We start from the raw sequence: 26,786 nt of genomic DNA, 5'->3' as shown, positions 1-26,786 counted from the left end.
TGGTTGCTATGTGGTTGAATTTATTGGTGATGTGTAGAGAGATATTAATTGTGAATTGGTATTCCAATCCAAAAGCAAAACATACCTATTTGAGTGACATGTAGACACTTTTTTCTTTTTTTTCTTTTCTCTTTTTTTTTTTTTTTTTTTTTTAGCTCTAAATTGTTTTATTTTCAAGCTCTAGAATTGCTCCTCTTGCCACGTTGAATGTGTGGGTTAATGAGACATTTTTAACTCTAAGATTCATGATACTCATGCTGTTGTTTGCAGAATACTCATGTGGATTGTTTGCCATGGGCGTATTTTAGAAGCTTTAGAATTGCTCCATTTGACAATGGATTGACAAGCCAGTCAAATTGCTCAATCTTGCACGTTGGATTGGTATTATGCTCCATCTATAATAGTAATTAATTAAAAAAAAATGGAACAACTTAATTATATAGGCGCATGCATTGACATTCTAAAGTCTAACCAAATGACACTATATTTGTGATTGTCATGTGGTTAATTTTATTGGTGATGATGTAGACAATATAATGCTGCAATGGTATTCCAAAGTCTAAATAATAGAATAAAGATGGATTACATAGGTGCATTGCATAGTAGTAAAAGCAATATGTTTATTAATAATTATATAGGTGCATTGTATTGACATTGCAACATTTCTTCGTATTCAATTGTATTTCATTGTGCTGGCATTCGAAAGGTCAAAATAAGGGGTTATAAAGGGCGTATGTTCAGTTCTGTATTATGACAATAGGTTAGTTGGTGTCAACAATACGTCTGGTCTTTGTTAATTGTTTATAGGTATGTTAGTTGTGTCAATAATACGTTCGTCTTCATGATTTTATTAACGATGATTTTTTTTTTTTTTTTTGTTTTTGTAGATTCATGAATTGGCATGGAATAAAGGCAGGATGTTTGATTGACATTGTCAAATGAGTTGATTATTTTTATTCGTTTTCTAAATTGTGAGCATATCTAACTATTTTAATACGAAATTGTAAGTACATCTCTTACAATTTTAGGTTATTATTGATTGAATGACTGGTTGTTTGGTCAATCTATTTGAAGATTAATTTGTTCGTCCTACTAATACAGTAAGTGTATTCCTTAACAATTTTATATGAAGATTAATTAACTTTTGTTGATTTCGTTTTTGGTAAAAGTTGTTATACGAATGAATAATGTTCCTAACAAATCTTAACATGAAGATCGATAATTTGTTATGTTTGTTTTCAAGGAAATGTTCATATACTTTACTAAGATCAAATCGATATGATATTATTGTCAGCCGAACTGTGAGTATGTGTCATATCTATATTAGTAGAAACAGTTCAATTGTGTTGAATATGTTTTTCTATAAAAACATTCGTGTATTAATTTGTTATATGAGATTTATTGTTTATGTCTGTTGATGTGCGAGTATATATGTTAAATGAATTAATTTTGGCTGATTCCGTTTTCCAATTATAGGTGTTTTTGAAATATTTCTCATCAGTTTATATGATAATTCCTTAAATTTGAGTAAAGTAAACCATTCATTTTATTATCACATGCATTTCGGTTTCCACTGAACAATAAATAGTAAATTGATTAACTTGCTCATAAAAATCCAATTGATGGAGGATTAAATCTTAGAAACTAGACAGACAGGCTTTACTTGATATATACATTTAATTTGGATAATGTAGTCCCACTTCCGAACCATTCCTTTCATAATACATATTTGACTTCCACTAAAAAATTAAGTAAATTGACCATAATTTGCTCAATAAAATTTAATTGAGGAGGTTTGAATCTTTAGAAACTAGATAAATAGTGTTTTAATTTATACACTTAATTTGATGAACTGTAGCCACTTCCGAACCATTCTTTTATCATCACACACATTTCGGTTTCTCATATTTCTTGATTTCTACTAAAAAGTCAGTAGTAAATTAGTTATAAATTGCTCAATAAAATCCATTGATGAGTGGTTTATTGAAAACTAGAAAGATAGGGCTTTAATTTGAGATATTATATGCTTAATTTGGATAACTGTAGCCCCACTTATGAGCTATTTATTTTATCATCACACACATTTCGGCTTCCACTAAAACGTCAGTAGTAATTGACCATAACTTGCTTAATACAACTCCAATTGATGAGAGGTTGAATCCTTAGAATTCTAACAAGCCTTTAATTTGGTATATTACATGCGTAATTTGGATACTGTAACCCCAATGTCAAACAATTCCTTTTATCATCACACATTTCAGTTTTTACTGACCAGTCAGTAGTAAGTTGACCATAACTTGCTCAATAAAACTCCAATTGATGAGAGGTTTGAATCTTTAGAAACTAGACAGATAGAGCTTTAATATATAATTATACATTTAATTTGGAAATGTAACCCCACTTTCAAACCATTTCTTTATTATCATACATATTCGATTTCCCCTGTCTCGATTTCCACTGAACATTAGTAGAAAATGGCAATACTTACTCAATAAAAACCCAATTGATGAGCAGTTTAAATCTTTGGAAACTAGAATGATAGAGCTTTAATTTGATATATCAAAGAATTTGGATAACTATAGACCTATGGCTGAACCATTCATTTTATCATCACACACATAAAACCAATTGAATTTAGTGATAGCAAAGGAAAAAAATATTGAATGTATGTTTTAATTGTATTGTTCTATCTCTTTTTGTTGATATTTTTTTTATGTTACATACATATATTAAAAAACAGGTTGTTACTGATATAACAATACTGTTTGTATCAAAAATTATCTGATGTTTGTAACCGAACATGTAGCTTTAGTAAACCATTATAATATATCGAACCATTATAATGTCCTTAAAGGAAAACAAATATGATATATAGTTTTAATTATAATGTTCTACTCTTTTGATTAACTCTTATGTTACATAAAAATATATGAAAAAAGTTGTGCTAAATAAACTAATTTCATTTATTTAACAAATAATTGATGTTTGATGCTAAACCATATGACTTTAGTAAACTATTCATTTTATCATCATACACATTTAGGTTTCCACTTAACAATTAATAGTAAATGACCATAACTTGCTCAATAAACTCAATTGATGAGAGGTTTAAATCTTTAGAAACTCGATAGACGAGACTTTAATTTGAATATTATACGCTTAATTTGGATAACTGTAGCCCCACTGTCAAATAATTCATTTTATCATCACACATTCGGTTTCCACTGAACAATCAGTAGTAAATGACCATAACTTTCTCAATAAAATCAAATTTATAAGAGGTTTGAATATTTAGAAATTAGACAGATAGGGCTTTAATTTGATATATCTACGCTTAATTGGATACTTTAGCTCCATTTCCGAATTCTTTTTATCATACACATATTGGTTTCCCTGAACAGTCAATAGTAATTGACCATAACTTGCTCAATAAAATTCAATTGAGAGAGGTTTAAACCTTTAGAAACAGACAGACATGGCTTTAATGAATAATAATACACCTTAATTGGATAACTTTAGCCCTATTTTCGAACCATTTCTTTTATCATCACATTTATTTCAGTTTTCCTTGTTTCTCGATTTTCACTGAACAGTCAGTAGTAAATTAGTCATAACTTGCTCAATAAAAATTAATTGATGAGCGGTTTGAATCTTTGGAAACTAGAAAGATATGACTTTAATTTGATATATTAATTATGAATTAGAATAACTATAGACTTACTTCCGAACCATTCATTTATCATCCACACATAAAACAAATTCAATTTTAGTGATGACAAAGGAAAACAATATTGATATGTAGTTTTAATTATATTTATTCTATCTTTTTTTTTTTTTTTTTGGTTGATTTTTGGATTGATTGTGTGTTTGATTTGTGGTTTTACAAATTATTGTTTCTTTAGGATGCATCATCAATGCTTTTTTTGTATAGGTGGTGGTCAATTCTAATTGCAGCAAATGGATTTGTGTCACAAGACTTTTATCTTCATGCATTCTTAATACTTCAATTAAGTTGCCTTCAGATTATACGTTAGAGTTGTGTTGTTCTATGGAGTCTTTTCTCAACATTTTTAATTTTTTTATTATCTAAATAATAATAATAAAATAATTCACTTTATCTTCTCAACAATCAAAATACATTTTTTCCTTGGCTCTGCAAGTCTCTTGCTTTAAAGTTCACATTTTCAACAAGGTTTCTCTTTTTTAATTAGTTATAGATGTTATCAATAATACCCAGTGGGTTATCCTGTAAATTTTTGCTTTGACAAAGTTTTAAACTTGGTAGCAAATGTCATGACAACATATTGGAGAACATGATGATATAAACTTTGAGTTCAATTTGTGGATATTTTATTATTAATTTTTTAATTATCAATTCAATATAAAATGAACTTAAATATAGAAAAATATATATTTAAACAAAACAAAAAACCAATAATAATGTAAAAAAAAATATAATAAACAAACCGTGCAACGCAACTTGAAATGAATAAAGTTATAAAAATTACAGAAGATCCAATATAAATTTTGAGTTTAAATAGTTGATTTTGATAATATTCAGGTAATATTAAATATCATATACGATTCACTACAAATACTGACATCAATATCAAATGTATTTTTGCAAAAATATATCAATTGTACAAGGTGATATCCTGAAAATATAATTAGACAATAATATTCAGGGATCTTCTCAAGTTAGATGAATGATAATAACATTACTATATATTAGAATTAATAATTATACAAGTACAATTATAATTTATCTTAACACAACTATATATATATTATATATATAATATTATATTATATATATAGTTATTTGTTATAATAAATTTGTTTACAATCTATTTCAAAATATTGAATAATATACTCACCCAAGACGTGGACTCATGTCCAGTTATAATTATATTTTTGACATTAAGCTGGTAACTAATGAGTCTATAAACTTGTTAATTACCATCGATTAAAGACTAAGCAACGACAAAATTTCATGAGTCAAAGCTAATCAATGTCAAGCTAATTAATAACAAATATTTGCATTTAAAATATTTGAATATATATTGGGTTGAAATTTGAAGAATCAGACTAATCAAAAAAAAAAAAAAATCAATTGGTTGCAATGAGAATTAATTGTAGTTCGGTCGATGAGAAAAGAGAAAAGCAAATGATGAAGGTGAAGAAACTGTAAAAACTTAAATAGGCTTAGACTGTTCCCACCAAAACACACTATTAAATGTGATGTCCACTAACTTCACCATGGTGGACAAATACAAACAGTTGCTCCTCTTTTTCAATTTCAAATTAACACTTTGTAATTTTTGTCCTATACTTTCGATTACCCACTAAATTTTGTCATCAATCTTTATCCCTCATCACTTCAACCTTTTTTATTCTTTCTTCTTATATTATTATCCGCCAACTCTGAGTTTGGAGGGCTAATTCAAACACAATTAAGTTTTAAATGGTTCAATAATTTTCCAAAAGTATTAAATATCTTTCAAAATTGTCAACAAAGATAGTTAAGTCTAAGAATTTTCGAAAAGTAGTAAATATCTTTTAGATTACTAAAAAAAACATGTAGATATCAAACACCCTTTGGCAACCACGTTTCAAAGATAATTAAGTCTTAAACAGTCCATCAAATTTTGAAAAGTATTAAATTTGTAATTATAAAAACTATATAAGATTTGAATTGGGTATGAATAGTGGATGTGAAGCAAGATTTGAAATTTTAATGAAGTATGATTATGTTTTTGAAGAATGTTTAAAGCACTAAAAAATTGGTAACCAACTATTCTATGCTTTCTAACTTTATTCCATAATCTTACTCTTACAATCAAATCACTTATCTTGTAATTATCATCTAATTTGTCTAAATAACGCCAAAGACCTTTAACCTATTAAAGCACACCACTAACTTTAAAAACCAACAACTTCAATTTTTTTTCTTTTATTTTTGGGCCAACTACTTTTTAACCACTTTTCAATGGCAATATGAGATGGACAAATGTATATGAGAGATAGTGAAATATAAATCGCACTTAATCTTTGAAAAAGTATTGTATACCCTTAAAATTATCATTTATCCCATAAAAAATTATCAAAACCACTCCTAATAAGAGTGGTATGATACTTTTAAAAAATTATTACAGTATCTCTTAGAAGGTTAGATAATAATTCAAACACATACTGCATACAAATTAATCACATGATTAGAAAACCCTCGTTAATCATAAATGCTATTGGATGTTAAAGATTATTTAGAGCATATAATATGGTAAAAGTCATTAATGCTTTGCTATCCAATTTTATTGATTTTGATTCAAATTTTCTATTCTTAGGACCTTTAATGTTGGCCCACTTTCCCAAAATTCTATAACTTATTTTTTAATTTAACGTTTCTGTAGTATATGTCAAAATTTATTAATTTAAAAATAAAGGCCAAAACCAGAAGCTGGAATAGCTCAGTTGGTTAGAGCGTGTGGCTGTTAACCACAAGGTCGGAGGTTCAACCCCTCCTTCTAGCGCTTTTGATGTATTTTGTTAACCTATTATTTTAAGAATATTGATAATAATCAATCATAAAATGTCAATTATAACTTTCCTGCGTTTGAAATGAAGATTATTTTTGCTTGCCTTCAGATTAGATTTCATAAAATTAAATAATGTGTTTCTAACAATATCTAAATATTCTTTATATGAATTGTTATCTTAAATTCTATTTCTTCTAATCTAAAATATATACTTTTTTCATTTTATTTATATAAACAATCACACTAACAAATTTTATTTGTAAACTATATGTAGCTTCTAGAACAAAATCCTGTTTTTGAAATGATACATTTTGGGCTTTTTTTTTTTTTTTTTTAATAGATTTCCTCTATAAAATGCATATTTTTTTTTTCAAAATATTATATTAAAATGAAGTGATTGAAAGGGTTTTTACATTGTTGAAAAAAACAAATTATTTAGTAGGGAAATTTCACTAAATTTTCCAATAATTTGACATGCATTATGTCTACAGTTTCTTTACTTTCCAAGTCCGCAACACCAAGGCCAATTGATGGACCATATAACTTGACCAAAAGACCTAGCTACTAAAGCTGATTTTTCTCTTTTGAAAAATCACAACATTGGTCACACTCACACAAAGATTAATATAAAGCTAAGGGCCCCCAACTTTGTTTTATTTTATTTTATTTTATTCTAACAACAAATGAGTTAGTGATTACCTCTGTTGATAAGGCATCATAACAAATTGGCTATCTAGAATCAATTAAGAGCCTATTGTAGTGGTCAAATACAAAAAGCCTAATGCCCAAAAAGTCTCCTCACTCTAGTGGTCATCAATCCTCCAAACCTTTCAAAAGCCAAAAGCAATGCTAAAAAGTATATCAAAAGTGACCCAAAAAAGTATTTGGGTAATGGGTATAACTCGTGTATCGTCTGTTCGTGTACACAGAAATTTCTTTTTCACTTATTCTAACCTAGACAGAATCTTGCATATGTATTAAACAATTCACCTGCTTATCAAATAAAATTTTACCTTATTCATACTTGTATTAATTATAATAGTTAAATATATAAATGATGTAATACATCAGAATTTTAAAACAATTGAAAGGAATCATATATAACTAATATATCATCTATTTATTTATTTATATAATTTACGGAATTGATATCCCAATTAATAAATATAAAGATGATGTGATACATCCGAAAAAAATAGCTAAAAATGATGAAGAAGGAAAGAGGGTTGAGAGAGGAAAAGCAGAATGGGTGGAGGTGAAGAGAAAATGGGTGAGAATAGAGGGTGATGGGATGGGGCTGGATGGAGTGGGTGACAGAGCCACGTGAGTGACCCACCACCATCACCACTAACACCACCCGTTCTTAATAAGGCCATTTCCAGTGGATTTCTTGGTTGGCTTCATATCAACGCTAACAGCCAAAATCACCCAACCACACAAACAATCAACAATCAAATAAACCTAAAAAAGTGAAAGCTAAAGTTATAAGGGTTACTATCATTTGCTTCTTTGACAAAACTCATCACTTTCTTTGTTGCCTTGCCCACTACCTTAACCCTTTTAATTCCTCCCTTTACTTTTAAGTCTTCCTTCAACTATTGTATAATGCGATCATCCCTCCATCTATTTTCTCGTTAATTGTAATTCTCTATCAACAAATTGAATTCAATCTTTTATTTCCTATAAATTAAAATCATCATTTGGAGATAAATGATATCTATAACACATAAAGTTTATTAATTATTTTCTCTTTTTCTTACTTTGAAATTAGTTTGTTTTTCTCTAGAGCCAACTTTGAGGGGTATATAGGTCTTAGGGTTTTCAATTAATCAAGAGTAATGTTACGTGAATCTGTAATTATACGAAAGTTACTTATCATATCATTCTATATAATTAAAAATTATATTGTCAAATCAACTGTCACGTGGGTTAGGATACAAATTTGAGATTCCAATTTGTATGAATTTAATTTAGTAATTGCATAAGGAGATGTTGCTAAACCAATTACCAATTGATAAACCTTAAGGGGTTGGCTTGACGGTTAAAAAGGTTTACTCTTTTCATTGACTCTATGTGTTTGAACCTTAGAGTCATTTATCACAAATTTAATATCTGGGTTACTTGGAACATGAACTTGTAAGGTGTTCAATGGGTCTCGGAGATTAATTAAGGTGCTTATAAACTGATCTGAATAGTCCAGTGATTAAAAAAAAAAAAAATGGAGATACAAATTTGAAATCTTAATTTTGTATATATAACATTATTGTCAATGTAAACATTGCACCTGAAATTTTTTATCTTTTAAAGTATTGAACATACAAAAAAAAAAGAAAAGAATTACCTCTTAGAATTATCACTTGCTTTAGAAAATGCCGAGGTCCGAACCTTAAAATTTTCAATTGTGAAATAGTTTATATACAAACATGTAATTAACTAACACTCCAAATTATTCCCTGTTTCCATTTCTGAAATGCTAGTGGCTACCTTTGGTTGGCCACTAAAACTAACCTTTTCCTTTTGATCATCTTTCTAAATTCTAATGCTAGTGGTTCTCTAATCTCTCCCTACTTTTCACTCCTCCATTCCCTCTCCCTCTCTCTCCCTGCAACTTGCCATTTTCTTTAAACTTCTCCTCAACATTTAGCTTCCTTCATAAATGTTAACTGCTAGATAACACACAGTAAAAGTATTTGGTTTTATCATGAGGAGAGATGGACAAAGAAACTAACCAAGAACCCACTCCATCTCTCCTCCTCCCCAACAACAAAGAAGACTCCCCCAAAAAGCCCTTCACTCCCAGCAACGACAGACTGAAACGCGATGAATGGAGCGAAGGCGCGGTGTCAACTCTACTTGAAGCTTATGAAAACAAATGGGTGCTCAGAAATCGGGCCAAACTCAAGGGACATGACTGGGAAGAGGTCGCGAGACACGTTTCGTTGCGAGCGAATAACACAAAGTCTCCCAAAACTCAAACGCAGTGCAAGAACAAGATTGAGTCAATGAAGAAAAGGTACAGATCAGAGTCTGCTAATGCGGATGGATCATCTTGGCTTTTGTATCCACGCCTCGATCTTTTACTACGTGGAAGTGCTCAGCCGCAGCCACAGCCGCAGCCTCAGCCGCTGCAGCAGCAGCAGACTCAACCGGTTAACCCTCCTTTGATGTTGCTTGAGCCGTCGCCGCAGCTAGTGCCGCCTCCTGCCGCGGCTCCTCCACAAGGGGTTCCAGCGGCTACTGGAACTACTCAAAACTCACATGGGTCCATTGGAGTTGATAGGATTGGCAAGGTCAGTGTCAGATGTTCTTCAATGGAAATTAATCAAACATTTTTTTTTTTTTAATTTTTGTTTTAATAATAAATTTTACTGGAGAAGGTATGCAGTAAAATTTATTATTAAATTTTTGAAAAGATATGCAGTCAAACTGATATTTATACTCAGAATTTTACTTCAATTTTTACTCTTTTATCAAATCGATCCTTATATTTATTTATTTATTTTAGCAACAGAGAAAAATAATTACTGCAGGTAGTATTTGATTCAAAAAGAGGAAATATAGTTGACTACCCTAGTATATAAGGAATATTTGTTGTTGAAAGGAACATCTTTTTAACTTTCATCATTCATTCAACAATATTACCATACTTGGGAGCATATATATAGAAGCAATAAGGAGAAAAAAAAGTAGTATAGATTAGAGAGTTTTATGGACATATCACATCAGTTTTGTCGAACACAATTTTATCATCATGTTTACAATTTTTTTTTTTTTTTATATATATATATATATATATTTAAAGATATAGAGTCTTCCGGACATATTACGCCGTACAGAAGTTGGAAACAGAAAATGTCCCCCAATGCGATAGTTGGTGTTGGGAGACGGTATACAAATAAAAAAATTTGTGGCAAAATTAATCCCGGAGAGCTTCGGCGTTGGCTTATGTAGCCATCCGCCCCGGTGTCAGGGCTCATTGTTCCCGACAATGGTGCTTCGACGATTTGCGCCGGTGTTGAGTTGCCCCAACGCGGCTTTTCCCTTTCCGATGCCATGGCTGCGTTGGGACATCTCTCTTTTCCAACTGTGATAAATGCAATATGGTGTGATTTTATTAGATCGAGAGATATATAACGTGATATGTTTGTTTTGTTAGAAGGTTTAAAATTTAAATATGTAGTATTATATACTGATAAAGTTTCATTAAATTACGTTGCTTCCTTTTGACAGGAAGATGGGGTGGAAACTAAAATATCAGACCATTTATCAGACAAGAAAGCCATGGAAACAGACAGTAGCACACCAGCTCTATACAGTCACGACAAGGAGAAGTTAACGGCCAAGAAATTGAAGATGAAAATGGAGAAAAAGAAGAGGCGAAAACGGGAAGAATGGGAAATAGCTGAAAGCATCCGGTGGCTAGCAGAAGTAGTGGTGAGATCAGAACAAGCAAGAATGGAGACAATGAGAGAGATTGAGAAAATGAGAGTTGAAGCTGAAGCTAAAAGAGGAGAAATGGACCTCAAAAGAACTGAGATCATTGCCAATACTCAACTTGAGATTGCAAAACTCTTTGCTTCAACTAATGGGAAAGGTGTTGATTCTTCCTTAAGGATTGGAAGAAATTAATCATAATTTAGTAGTAGCTAATTACAAAAAATTTCTACGGTAGCGGGAGGTGTGAATATCATTGCATATCATATCGATCTTTTGTAAAACCACTGAATAAGAACGATAATTTTTGGATGAGGATAAAGGGTATTAATCGCTCGTCTGATCGATGATCTTGATTAACTTTTTTTCTGTATGATAATTTCCTCCTGTAGAATGATCCGCTAATTATATAAATGTAATGGAATGGAATTAACGTTACTTAGAGTTGTGTATTCATTGAGGAATGCAGTATTTTTACACACATGATTATTATTACAATATTTTTTATTTTTTCAGAATGCTTCTTGTTGTGCGAGAGTTTTTGACAAGCTCGGAATCAGGTATAGCTCGGGGAAAGTGAAGCTTGGAGCAGCGAGCTTACTGGACAGTTGTTTTACAGATTGCTAATAAGTCTTATCCCCTAATATCAAGGAGAGGATTTCGGAACCTTATCGTTCAATCCCAGACTTAGCGCAATCACGCCAATCATGGGATTAACTTTCCATGACTAAACCATGATCCCGAAAATAACTGGCCGTTATCAGATTCTTGTATAAATAACCTAGAAAACTCATTGTAAAGGGTTAGCAATTTTAGAGAGATTATACTTATTTTTGTACTCAATGCATCAATAAGATAACAATAGACATAGGCCAGAGAGTTAATAGCTCACTGGATCACTTTAAAAACTGTTTGTGTCTTTCTTTTATTCATATTTGCTGATTTTAATTAATCACGCGCACATTCAATCGGATTCCGTCAAGGTCAATTGGATTTTTCCAGTTGTTGCATAATTTTGTAACAGCATTTTGGCGCTAGAAGGACGGCAAACATTCTGTAATCTTATTTTCCAACAATAACCACCGTTCGACCACCATGGTACATACCAAAAACTCTGTAGCCAACACTGGTAACAACCTTAATGAGAATACTGGGACAGGCCATCAAGAGGTCAACCAGGTGGCCCCAACGAGTCACCCACCATTGATCCCAATTGTGATTCAGCCAATGAATGCATAAGGGGTTGGCACATCCAATCCGGATAATAAGGGTGTTGGACATGTTGAGATCACTCAACAATACCGTGTAGACCCTTCAACAAGATGTGGTCGTGATGAAGAATGCACAGCAAGAGAGTCCATCGTCAAGCCAACGAAACATCACTAAGCCAACCCCAAACTGAGAGAATGAAACTGCAAATGTAGTTCTAGCTCACCCAATGAGCACCATCATAGGCGACGTAGGACAAACATTGTGCATCAACCTAGAGGCCAAACTCATAATAATCTGGGCAAACGACCTGGAAAAAAGCCTCTAGAAGAAAATACAGGTTTGCAAGGACACTGCTCACCCTAAGTAGCATAAAATTTAAACTTGGCATGTCGGTCAGGACCCATGCCTAGGGCAAGCTCAATCTTCATGAGCTCGCGGAGGTCAAAATGCATGTCAATTAGACGCCCAACGTGCCGGTTTGCACCCACATCAAAGGAGAAATAACCCAGATTAGGATATCACCTATCATCTGAGCAACTATAGTTGACATCATTCACTAGCTTGCTTAATAAACTTGGCATTCATAGCACTGATCTTTGACACCACATCACTTAGCAACTAGCCAATAGAGCCTGTGAGTAGAATGCACTAGTGAATTCGGAGTTGGATCTGGTATAAAGAATGCTTGATGACCTGAGGGCTCGTCGGGAAAACCAAGCCACAGGAGTAGTAAACTCCCCATTTTTAGGAGTGGTGCGCCAGACACCTTTACCTCAAGGATTCAAAGCACTGGACATCAAGTTCAAAGGAAGTGGTGAACCTAAAGATCACCTTGATGCTTTTAATGACCTGGTGGAGTTGCATTAAGTTTGTGATCACGCAAAGTAACCCTTGTAGGAGATGCGAATAGATGGTATAAAAGGCTCGCAGTGAGCTTCATCCATTCATGGCAACAGTTCACTTCGCTATATCTCCAGCAGTTCCAGGCGAGAAGGCAATTCACCATACCCTTGAGTTACTTAAGCAACATCCGGAAAGAAAAGGGTGAAACCTTGACTTCATATTTAATAAGGTTTCGGAATGAGCGGTCAAAGGACATGGATGCACTAGAAGAGTCAATCCGAACGCTTTTAACTGTCAAGATTAGACCACAAACAGACCTTTGAAAAGATTTACAAGGCGAGGATCACGTGCGTCTTGCCCATATTTATCAAATTGCGGCCAAATACCAACTATTAGAAAGCTTAGTGGCTGCATTAGTTGGCGGGACCTCGAGCAGTGCCCTTGTCCAGCAAGATAATGATCGATTCGAGGATAAGAAAAAGGGTTATCAAGATCGAGGTGACCGAGATAAGCACCATTTCCCGAAGAAATAGAGAACCAACCAAAAAGGGGAAAAAGAGCCATTTCCTCGTTTTGCCCCGTACACCCCCTGGTGGCTCCACTCAATCAAATCTTGGCAGTATCAAATGAGGGTAAGAAACTACCTCGTCCTAAAAAAATGAAGGGGCAAAAAGGCAAAAGAGACTTCAAAAAGTATTGTCGTTTCCATAGGGACATTGACAATAACATAAATGAATGTCATGCCCTGAAGGATGCAATCAAAGACCTCATCAAAAGATGTCATCTCAAAGAGTTCATTGACAAAACATGAACTCGTGACGATCAAAAAGGTCATGGCGAGCAACAGCTATGACCATAACTTGCTCAATAAAACTTCCAATTGATGAGATGTTAAAATCTTTGAAAACTCGAGTAGCCGAGACTTTAATTTGATATATTACTACGCTAATTTGGATCCTGTACCCCAACTGTCAAATAATTCATTTATCATCACACACATTTCGGTTTCCACTGACAATCAGTAGTAAATTGACCATAACTTTCTCAATAAAATCAATTTATAGAGAGGTTTGAATATTAGAAATTAGACAGATAGGGCTTTAATTTGATATATCATACGCTTAATTGGATAACTTTAGCTCCATTTCCGAATTCTTTTTATCATCACACATATTTTGTGTTTCCACTGAACAGTCATAGTAAATTGACCAATTGCTCAATAAATTCAATTGATGAGAGGTTTAAACCTTTAAAACTAGACAGACATGGCTTTAATTTGAATATATAATACACTTAATTGGATAACTTTAGCCCTATTTCGAACATTTCTTTTATCATCACATTTATTCAGTTTTCCCTTGTTTCTCTCTTTCTTCTCGATTTTCCTGAACAGAATCAGTATATAATTAGTCATACTTTGCTCAATAAAATTTATATTGATGAGCGTTTTGAATCTTTGGAAACTAGAAAGATATACTTTAATTTGATAATATTATATTAAATAACTAATAGACTTACTCCGAACCATTCATTTTATCATCACACACATAAAACAATTCAATTTTAGTGATGACAAAGGAAACAAATGATATGTATTTTTTAATTATATTTATTCTATCTTTTTTTTTTTTTTTTTTGGGTTGATTTTGGATGTGATTGTTGGTTGATTTGTGGGTTTTACAATTATTGTCTTCTTTAGGATGTATCATCAAATGCTTTTTTTGTTATAGTGGTGGTCATTCTAATTGCAGCAAATGGATTTGTGTCACAAGACTTTTATCTTCATGACTTCTTCAATACTTCAATTAAGTTGCCTTCAGATTAACTGTTAGAGTTTGTTGTTGCTTTCTATGTGAGTTCTTTTCCTCAACATTTTAATTTTTTTTATTTCTAAATAATAATATAAAAATAATTCACTTTATCTTCTCAACAATCAAAATCAATTTTTTTTTCCTTGGCTCTGCAAGTCTCTTGCTTTAAAGTTCACATTTTTCAACAAGGTTTCTCTTTCTTTAATTAGTTATATATTTATCAATAATACCCATGGGTTTATCCTGTAAATTTTTTGCTTTGACAAGTTTTAAACTTTGGTAGCAAATGTCAATGACAACATATTGGAGAAGAATCATGATGTATAAACTTTGAGTTCAATTTGTGGATATTTTATTTATTAATTTTTTTAATTATCAATTCAATATAAATGACTTAAATATAGAAAATATATTAAAAACACAAAAACCAATAATAATGTAAAAAAAAATATAATAACATAACCGTGCAACGCAACTTGAAAATGAAATAATTTAAAAATTACAGAAGATCAATATAAATTTTGAGTTTAAATAGTTGATTTTGATAATATTCAGTTAATATTAAATATCATATACGATTCACTACAAAATACTGACATCAAATATCAAATGTATTTTTGCAAAAATAATATCAATTGTAAAGGTGATGATCCTGAAAATATATTAGACCATATATATTCAGGTGATCTTCTCAGTTGATGATGATTTTAACATCTACTTTAATTATATTAATAATTAACAAGTCAATTATTAATTTTATCTTAACACAACTATATATATATATATATATATATAATATATAATATAGTTATTTTTTATAATAATTTGTTACATCTATATTCAAAATATTGATAATATAACTCACCCAAGACGTGGACTCATGTCCAGTTATAATATATTTTTGACATTAAGCTGGTAACTAATGACTATAAACCTTGTTAATTACCATCGATTAAAGACTAAGCAACGACAAATTTCATGAGTCAAAGCTAATCAATGTCAAGCTAATTAATAACAAATATTTGCATTTAAAATATTTGAATATAATATGGGTTTGAAATTTTGAAGAATCAACTAATTCAAAAAAAAAAAAAAATCAATTGGTGCCAATGAGAATTAATTGATAGTTCGGCGGTCGATGAGAAAAGAGAAAAGCAAATGATGAGACGAAGAAACTGTAAAACTTAATTAGGCTTAAACTGTTCCACCAAAAACCACTATAAATGTGATGTCCACACCATGGTGGACAAATACAACCATTGCTCCTCTTTTTCATTTCAAATTACCCTTTGTAATTCCTTTTCGTCCTACTATCTTCTCATTCCATCCTCACTACACCTTTTGCATCAACTTTCCCCTCACTAAACTTATTCTTTCTCTTCTAAATTATTATACGCCCCTCTGAGTTGGAGGCTATTCAACACAATTAAGTTTAAAGGTTCATAATTTTCCAAAAGATTAAATATCTTTCAAAATTGCACCAAGATAATTAAGTCTTAAGAATTTTCAAAAAGTAGTATATCTTTAAATACTAAAAAAAAAACTGAAGATCAACACCCTTTGGCAACCTTGTCAAAGATAATTAAGTCAAACAGTCCCAAAGGGTTATAATATGATGGTTAATGTGTAATTTGAATTGACAATACTTTCATGATATTATGAACATGATTCAACTTTGGCGGTCTAAACTTTACCAACAATATATCAATGGTTGTAACTCAATTTTTAACAATTCTCCAAGAGCCCTATACACAACAAATATGACAACTATGACTTAGTATTTCAATCATACGCTATTCGAAAATACGAAGCCACAAAGCACCATAACTAAAACCAACATCATTTTCTTATCCACTCTTGTCATGCAATATATGATGAAAATGTATGAGAGATAGTGAAATAATCGCACTTAATCTTTGAAAAAGTATTGTTACCCTTAAAATATCATTTATCCCATAAAAATTATCAAAACCACTCCTAATAGAGTGGTATGATCTTTAAAAAAATTATTACAGTATCTCTTAGAAGGTTAGATAATAATTCAAACACATACTGCATACAAATTAATCACATGATAGAAAACCCTCGTTAATCATAAATGCTATTGGATGTTAAAGATTATTAGAGCAATAAATGGTAAATTCATTAATGCGTTGCTATCCAATTTTATTGATTTTGATTCAAATTTTCTATTCTTAGGACCTTTAATGTTGGCCCACTTTCCCAAAATTCTATAACTTATTTTTTAATTTAACGTTTCTGTTAATATGTCAAATTTATTAATTTAAAAATAAAGGCCAAAACCAGAAGCTGGAATAGCTCAGTTGGTTAGAGCGTGTGCTGTTAACCACAAGGTCGGAGGTTCAACCCCTCTTCTAGCGCTTTTGATGTATTTTGTTAACCTATTATTTTAAGAATATTGATAATATCAATCTAAAATGTCAATTATAACTTTCCTGCGTTTGAAATGAAGATTATTTTTGCTTGCCTTCAGATTTAGATTTCATAAAATTAAATAATGTGTTTCTAACAATATCTAATATTCTTTATATGAATTGTTATCTTAAATTCTATTTTCTTTAATCTAAATATATACTTTTTTCATTTTATTTATATAAACAATCACACTACACATTTTATTTGTAAACTATATGTAGCTTCTAGACACAAATCCTGTTTTTGAAATGATACATTTTGGCTTTTTTTTTTTTTTTTTAATAGATTTCCTCTATAAATGCATATTTTTTTTTTCAAATATATTTAAAATGAAGTGATTGAAAGGTTTTTTAACATTGTTGAAAAAAACAATTATTTAGTGGAAATTTCACTAAATTTTCCAATACTTTGACATGCATTATGTCTACAGTTTCTTTACTTTCCAAGTCCGCAACACCAAGCCAATTGATGGACCATATAACTGACCAAAGACCTAGCTACTAAGCTGATTTTTCTCTTTTGAAAAATCACAACATTGGTCACACCTCACACAAAGATTAATTGTAAGCTAAGGGCCCCCAACTTTGTTTTATTTTATTTATTTTATTCTAACAACAATGAGTTAGTGATTACCTCTGTTGATAAGGCATCATAACAAATTGGCTATCTAGAATCAATTAAGAGCCTATTGTAGTGTCAAATACACAAAAGCCTAATGCCACAAAGTCTCCTCACTCTAGTGGTCCATCAATCCCCAAACCTTTCAAAAGCCAAAAGCAATGCTAAAAAGTATATCAAAAGTGACCCAAAAAGTATTTGGGTAATGGGTCCGCTATTCGTGACAGAAATTTCTTTTTCACTTATTCTAACCTAGACAGAATCTTGCATATGTATTAAACAATTCACCTGCTTATCAAATAAAATTTTACCTATTCATACTTGTATTATTATAATAGTTAAATTATAAATGATGTAATACATCAGAATTTTAAAACATTGAAAGGAATCATATATAACTAATATATCATCTATTTATTTATTTATATAATTTACGGAATTGATATCCCAATATAAATATAAAGATGATGTGATACATCCGAAAAAAATAGCTAAAATGATGAAGAAGGAAAGGGGTTGAGAGAGGAAAGCAGAATGGGTGAGATCAAGAGGGTGATGGATGGGATGGAATGGATGAGTGGTGACAGAGCACGTGAGTGACCCACCACCATCACCACTAACACCACCCGTTCTTAATAAGGCCATTTCCAGTGGATTTCTTGGTTGGCTTCATATCACCGCTAACAGCCAAAATCACCCAACCACACAAACAATCACAATCAAATAAACCTAAAAAGTGAAAGCTAAAGTTATAAGGTTACTATCATTTGCTTCTTGACAAAACTCATCACTTTCTTTGTTGCCTTGCCCACTACCTTAACCCTTTTAATTCCTCCCTTTATTTAATTCTTCCTTCAACTCATGTATAATGTGTTCAGCCCTTCATTTATTTCTCGTGAGTGTAATTGTCTATCAACAAATTGAATTCAATCTTTATTTCCTATAAATTAAATCATCATTTGGAGATAAATGATATCTATAACACATAAAGTTTATTAATTATTTCTCTTTTTCTTACTTTGAAATTGTTTGTTTTTCTCTAGAGCCAACTTTGAGGGGTATATAGGTCTTAGGGTTTTCAATTAATCAGAGTAATGTTACGTGAATCTGTAATTATACGAAATTACTTATCATATCATTCTATATAATTAAAAAAAATATTGTCAAATCACTGTTACATAGGTTAGACAAAATTTGAGATTCTAATTTGTATGAATTTAATTAGTATTGCATAAGAGATGTGTCTAAACATTACCAATTGATAAACCTTAAGGGGTTGGCTTGACGGTTAAAAGGTTTACTCTTTTCATTGACTCTATTTGTTTGAACCTTAGAGTCATTTATCACAAATTTAATATCTGGTTTACTTGGAACATGAACTTGTAAGGTGTTCAATGGGTCTCGGAGATTAATTAAGGTGCTATATACGTGATCTGAATAGTCCAGTGATTAAAAAAAAAAAATGGAGATACAAATTTGAAATCTAATTTTGTATATATAACATATTGTCAATGTAAACATTGCACCTGAAATTTTTTATCTTTTAAAGTATTGAACATAAAAAAAAAAAAAAAAAAAAGAATTACCTCTTACAGTTATCACTGTTTTAGAAAATGCCGAGGTCCGAACCTTAAAATTTTCAATTATGAAATAGTTTATATACAAACATGTAATTAACTAACACTCCAAATTATTCCCTGTTTCCATGCTGAAATGCTAGTGGCTATCTTTGGTTGGCCACTAAAACTAACCTTTTCCTTTTGATCATCTTTCTAAATTCTAATGCTAGTGGTTCTCTAATCTCTCCCTACTTTTCACTCCTCCATTCCCTCTCCCTCTCTCTCCCTGCAACTTGCCATTTTCTTTAAACTTCTCCTCAACATTTAGCTTCCTTCATAAATGTTAACTGCTAGATAACACACAGTAAAGTATTTGGTTTTATCATGAGGAGAGATGGACAAAGAAACTAACCAAGAACCCACTCCATCTCTCCTCCTCCCAACAACAAAGAAGACTCCCCCAAAAAGCCCTTCACTCCCAGCAACGACAGACTGAAACGCGATGAATGGAGCGAAGGCGCGGTTTCAACTCTACTGAGGCTTATGAAAACAAATGGGTGCTCAGAAATCGGGCCAAACTCAAGGGACATGACTGGGAAGAGGTCCGCGACACGTTTCGTCGCGAGCGAATAACACAAAGTCTCCCAAAACTCAAACGCAGTGCAAGAACAAGATTGATGTCAATGAAGAAAGTAAGATCAGAGTCTGCTAATGCGGATGGATCATCTTGGCTTTTGTATCCACGCCTCGATCTTTTACTACGTGGAAGTGCTCAGCCGCAGCCTCAGCCGCTGCAGCAGCAGCAGACTCACCGGTTAACCCTCCTTTGATGTTGCTTGAACCGTCGCCGCAGCTACTGCCGCCTCCTGCCGCGCGCTCCTCCACAAGGGGTTCCAGCGGCTACTGGAACTACTCAAAACTCACATGGTTCCATTGGATTTGATAGATTGGCAAGTCAGTGTCAGATGTTCTTCAATGGAAATTAATCAAACATTTTTTTTTTTTAAATTTTTGAGTTAATATAATTTTCTGGAGAAGGTATGATAAAATTTATTATTAAATTTTTGAAAAGATATGCAGTCAAACTGATATTTATACTCAGAATTTTACTTCATTTTACTCTTTTATCAAATCGATCCATATATTTATTTATTTATTTTAGCAACAAGAAAAATATTACTGCAGGTAGTATTTGATTCAAAAAGAGGAATATAGTTGACTACCCTAGTAATAAGGAATATTTGCTGTTGAAGAACATCTTTTAACTTTCATCATTCATTCAACATATACCATACTTGGGAGCATCTATATAGAAGCATAAGGAGAAAAAAAAGTAGTTTAGATTAGAGAGTTTTATGGACATATCACATCAGTTTTGTCGAACTCAATTTTATCATCATATTTACAATATATATTATATAGATAGACTCTTCCGGACAATTACGCCATACAGAAGTTGGAAACAGAAAATGTCCCCCAATGCGATAGTTGGTGTTGGGAGACGGTATACAAATAAAAAAATTTGTGGCAAAATTAATCTCGAAGAGTTTTGGCGTTGGCTTATGTAGCCATCCGCCCCGGTGTCGGGCTCATTGTTCCACAATGGTGCTTGGACGATTGCGCCGGTGTTGAGTTGCCCCAACGCGGCTTTTCCCTTTCCGATGCCATGGCTGCGTTGGGATCTCTCTTTTCCAATTGTGATAAATGCAATATGGTGTGATTTTATTAGATCGAAGATATATAACGTGATATGTTTGTTTTGTTAGAAGTTTTAAAATTTAAATATGTAGTATTATATACGGTAAAGTTTCATTAAATTACGTTGCTTCCTTTTGACGGAAGATGGGGTGGAAACTAAAATATCAGACCATTTATCAGACAAGAAAGCCATGGAAAAGACAGTACACACCAGCTCTATACAGTCACGACAAGGAAAGTTAACGGCCAAGAAATTGAAGATGAAAATGGAGAAAAGAAGAGGCGAAAACGGGAGAATGGGAATAGCTGAAAGCATCCGGTGGCTACAGAAGTATGTGTGAGATCAGAACAAGCAAGAATGGAGACAATGAGAGAGATTGAGAAAATGAGAGTTGAAGCTGAGCAAAGAGGAGAAATGGACCTCAAAAGAACTGAGATCATTGCCAATACTCAACTTAGAATTGCAAAACTCTTTGCTTCAACTAATGGGAAAGGTGTTGATTCTTCCTTAAGGATTGGAAGAAATTAATCATATTTAGTAGTAGCTAATTACAAAAATTTCTACGGTAGCGGGAGGTGTGAAATCATTGCATATCATATCGATCTTTTGTAAAACCACTGATAAGAACGATAATTTTTGGATGAGGATAAGGGTATTAATCGCTCGTCTGATCGATGATCTTGATTAACTTTTTTTCTGTATGATAATCCTCCTGTAGAATGATCCGCTAATTATATAAATGTAATCTATTTCATTGTGCTGGCATTCGAAAGGTCAAAATAAGGGGTTATAAAAGGGGCGTATGTTCAGTTCTGTATTATGACAATATGTTAGTTGGTGTCAACAATACGTCTGGTCTTTTGTTAATTGTTTATAGGTCATGTTAGTTTGTGTCAATAATACGTCCGTTCTTCATGATTTTATTAATCGATGATTTTTTTTTTTTTTTATGTTTTTGTAGATTCATGAATTGGCATGGAATAAAGGCAGGATGTTTGATTGACATTGTCAAATGAGTTGTTATTTTGATTCGTTCTTCTAAATTGTGAGCATATCTTCTAACTATTTTAATACGAAATTGTAAGTACATCTCTTAACAATTTTAACGGTTATTATTTGATTGAATGACTGTTTTTGTTTGGTCAATCTATTTGAATGATTAATTGTGTTCGTCCTACTAAACAGTAAGTGTATTCCTTAACAATTTTAATATGAAGATTAATTAACTTTTGTTGATTTCGTTTTTAGGTAAAAGTTGTTATACGAATGAATAATTGTTCCTTAACAAATCTTAACATGAAGATCGATTAAATTTTGTTATGTTTGTTTTCAAGGAAATGTTCATATACTTTACTAAGATCAAATCGAATATGATCTTATTGTCAGCCGAACTGTGAGTATGTGTCATATCTATATTAGTAGAAACAGTTCAATTGTGTTGAATATGTTTTCTATAAAAACATTCGTGTATTTTAATTTGTTATATGAATGATTTATTGTTTATGTCCTGTTGATGTGCGAGTATATATGTTAAATGAATTAATTTTGGCTGATTCCGTTTTCCAATTAATAGGTGTTATTTGAAATATTTCTCATCAGTTCTAATATGATAATTCCTTAAATTTGAGTAAAGTAAACCATTCATTTTATTATCACATGCATTTCGGTTTCCACTGAACAATCAAATAGTAAATTGATTATAACTTGCTCAATAAAAATCCAATTGATGAGAGGATTAAATCTTTAGAAACTAGACAGACAAGGCTTTACTTTGATATATTATACATTTAATTTGGATAATTGTAGTCCCCACTTCCGAACCATTCCTTTCATCATCATACATATTTCGACTTCCACTAAACAATTAGTAGTAAATTGACCATAATTTGCTCAATAAAAATTTAATTGATGAGAGGTTTGAATCTTTAGAAACTAGATAAATAGTGTTTTAATTTATACACTTAATTTTGATAACTGTAGCCCCACTTCCGAACCATTCCTTTTATCATCACACACATTTCGGTTTCTCATATTTCTTGATTTCTACTAAACAGTCAGTAGTAAATTAGTTATAAATTGCTCAATAAAATTCCAATTGATGAGTGGTTTATTTGAAAACTAGAAAGATAGGGCTTTAATTTGATATATTATATGCTTAATTTGGATAACTGTAGCCCCACTTATGAGCTATTTATTTTATCATCACACACATTTCGGCTTCCACTAAAACGTCAGTAGTAAATTGACCATAACTTGCTTAATACAACTCCAATTGATGAGAGGTTTGAATCCTTAGAATCTAGACATACAAGCCTTTAATTTGGTATATTACATGCGTAATTTGGATAACTGTAACCCCAATGTCAAACAATTCCTTTTATCATCACACATTTCAGTTTTTACTGACCAGTCAGTAGTAAGTTGACCATAACTTGCTCAATAAAACTCCAATTGATGAGAGGTTTGAATCTTTAGAAACTAGACAGATAGAGCTTTAATTTTATATAATATACATTTAATTTGGATAAATGTAACCCCACTTTCAAACCATTTCTTTTATTATCATACATATTTCGATTTCCCCTGTTTCTCGATTTCCACTGAACAATTAGTAGAAAATTGGCAATAACTTACTCAATAAAAACCCAATTGATGAGCAGTTTAAATCTTTGGAAACTAGAATGATAGAGCTTTAATTTGATATATTATACAAAGAATTTGGATAACTATAGACCTATGGCTGAACCATTCATTTTATCATCACACACATAAAACCAATTGAATTTTAGTGATAGCAAAGGAAAACAAATATTGATATGTAGTTTTAATTGTATTTGTTCTATCTCTTTTTGTTGATATTTTTTTTATGTTACATACATATATTAAAAAACAGGTTGTTACTGAATATAACAAATTCTGTTTGTATCAAAAATATTATCTGATGTTTGTAACCGAACCATGTAGCTTTAGTAAACCATTTATAATATATCGAACCATTATTAATGTCCTTAAAGGAAAACAAATATTGATATATAGTTTTAATTATAATTGTTCTATCTCTTTTTGATTATATCTTTTATGTTACATAAATATATTATGAAAAAAGTTTGTTGCTAAATATAACTAATTTCATTTATTTAACAAATATCAATTGATGTTTGATGCTAAACCATATGACTTTAGTAAACTATTCATTTTATCATCATACACATTTAGGTTTCCACTTAACAATTAATAGTAAATTGACCATAACTTGCTCAATAAAACTCCAATTGATGAGAGGTTTAAATCTTTAGAAACTCGATAGACGAGACTTTAATTTGATATATTATACGCTTAATTTGGATAACTGTAGCCCCACTGTCAAATAATTCATTTTATCATCACACACATTTCGGTTTCCACTGAACAATCAGTAGTAAATTGACCATAACTTTCTCAATAAAAATCAAATTTATAAGAGGTTTGAATATTTAGAAATTAGACAGATAGGGCTTTAATTTGATATATCATACGCTTAATTTGGATAACTTTAGCTCCATTTCCGAATTCTTTTTATCATCACACATATTTTGGTTTCCACTGAACAGTCAATAGTAAATTGACCATAACTTGCTCAATAAAAATTCAATTGATGAGAGGTTTAAACCTTTAGAAACTAGACAGACATGGCTTTAATTGAATATATAATACACTTAATTTGGATAACTTTAGCCCTATTTTCGAACCATTTCTTTTATCATCACATTTATTTCAGTTTTCCTTGTTTCTCGATTTTCACTGAACAGTCAGTAGTAAATTAGTCATAACTTGCTCAATAAAAATTTAATTGATGAGCGGTTTGAATCTTTGGAAACTAGAAAGATATGACTTTAATTTGATATATTATATTATGAATTAGAATAACTATAGACTTACTTCCGAACCATTCATTTTATCATCACACACATAAAACAAATTCAATTTTAGTGATGACAAAGGAAAACAAATATTGATATGTAGTTTTAATTATATTTATTCTATCTTTTTTTTTTTTTTTTTGGTTGATTTTTGGATTGATTTTGTTGTTTGATTTGTGGGTTTTACAATTATTGTCTTTCTTTAGGATGCTATCATCAAATGCTTTTTTTGTTATAGGTGGTGGTCAATTCTAATTGCAGCAAATGGATTTGTGTCACAAGACTTTTATCTTCATGACTTCTTCAATACTTCAATTAAGTTGCCTTCAGATTATACTGTTAGAGTTGTTGTTGCTTTCTATGTGAGTTCTTTTCTCAACATTTTTAATTTTTTTTATTTCTAAAATAATAATAATAAAAATAATTCACTTTATCTTCTCAACAATCAAAATCAATTTTTTCCTTGGCTCTGCAAGTCTCTTGCTTTAAAGTTCACATTTTTCAACAAGGTTTCTCTTTCTTTAATTAGTTTATAGATTTATCAATAATACCCAGTGGGTTATCCTGTAAATTTTTTGCTTTGACAAAGTTTTAAACTTTGGTAGCAAATGTCAAATGACAACATATTTGAGAAGAATCATGATGATATAAACTTTGAGTTCAATTTGTGGATATTTTATTTATTAATTTTTTTAATTATCAATTCAATATAAAATGAACTTAAATATAGAAAATATATATTTAAAACACAAAAAAACCAATAATAATGTAAAAAAAAAATATAATAAACATAACCGTGCAACGCAACTTGAAAATGAATATAAGTTATAAAAATTACAGAAGATCAATATAAATTTTGAGTTTAAATAGTTGATTTTGATAATATTCAGGTAATATTAAATATCATATACGATTCACTACAAAATACTGACATCAAATATCAAATGTATTTTTGCAAAAATAATATCAATTGTACAAGGTGATGATCCTGAAAATATAATTAGACCATATAATATTCAGGTGATCTTCTCAAGTTAGATGAAATGATTTAATAACATCTACTTATACTTGAATAATTAATTATACAAGTTACAATTATTTAATGTTTTATTTAAACACAAACTATTATTAATATATATATATATATAATATTATATATATGATAGTAGGTTATTGTGTTCTAAGTAAATTGTTACAATCTATTTCAAAAATATTGACATAAATATACTCACCCAAGACGGGGGCATCATGTCAGTGTATAATGAATTTTTGACAATTAACGCGTAACTAATGACGCTATAAAACCTGTTATTACCATCATAAGACTAAGCAAAGACAAGAATGTCTCAGGAGTCAAAGAGCTAATCATGTCAAAGCAATTAATTAATAACAAAATATTGCATGTAACAATATTTGATATATAATATGGGTTGAAATATTTTGAGAACAGACTAATCAAAAAAAAAAAAAAATCCATATGGTGCATGAGAATTAAGTGATAGTTTCAGGTCGATTGAGAAAGAGAAAAGCAAATGAATGAGAAGAGAAGAGAACTGTTTAAAAAATAAATTAGGTTAACTGTTCCCACCAAAAACCACATTAAATGTGAGTCCACTTCCACCATGGTGGACAAAATACAAACAGTTTCTTTTTTTCAAATTTCAAATTAAACACTTGTAAATTTTTGTCCTTAGTAACTGTCGATTACCACTAAATTTGTGCACAATTTAGACTCATAC

General features: G+C 31.0%; 1 protein-coding gene, 1 non-coding gene and 1 pseudogene across 2 annotated transcripts; all 3 read left to right on the top strand.

Moving 5' to 3' along the window:
• Nucleotides 1-6,456: 6,456 nt before the first annotated feature.
• Nucleotides 6,457-6,530, top strand: TRNAN-GUU. The gene has a single exon. It is a non-coding gene; the product is annotated as a tRNA-Asn (tRNA).
• A 2,513-nt stretch (nt 6,531-9,043) lies between these two features.
• On the top strand, nt 9,044-11,426 carry LOC116108015 (trihelix transcription factor ASIL2-like). The gene is made up of 2 exons (XM_031394303.1): nt 9,044-9,826; nt 10,767-11,426. The coding sequence occupies exons 1-2, from the start codon at nt 9,248-9,250 to the stop codon at nt 11,163-11,165; spliced, it is 978 nt and encodes a 325-aa protein (XP_031250163.1). The 5' UTR covers nt 9,044-9,247; the 3' UTR covers nt 11,166-11,426.
• Nucleotides 11,427-19,843: 8,417 nt separating this feature from the next.
• On the top strand, nt 19,844-21,676 carry LOC116108023 (annotated as a pseudogene).
• Nucleotides 21,677-26,786: the final 5,110 nt, after the last annotated feature.

This window comes from Pistacia vera, unplaced genomic scaffold, assembly GCF_008641045.1.
Source record: "Pistacia vera cultivar Batoury unplaced genomic scaffold, PisVer_v2 Contig1171, whole genome shotgun sequence".
In the NCBI taxonomy this organism is placed as follows: domain Eukaryota; kingdom Viridiplantae; phylum Streptophyta; class Magnoliopsida; order Sapindales; family Anacardiaceae; genus Pistacia; species Pistacia vera.
This window is presented reverse-complemented; position numbering and strand designations above follow the sequence as displayed.

Bases quoted from the DNA above. Each gene is read 5' to 3' on its own strand.
- LOC116108015 (XM_031394303.1), top strand. From the start codon at position 9,248: ATGGACAAAGAAACTAACCAAGAACCCACTCCATCTCTCCTCCTCCCC. The intron at 9,827-10,766 runs GTCAGTGTCAGA...TCCTTTTGACAG, and splicing joins GAGTTGATAGGATTGGCAAG to GAAGATGGGGTGGAAACTAA.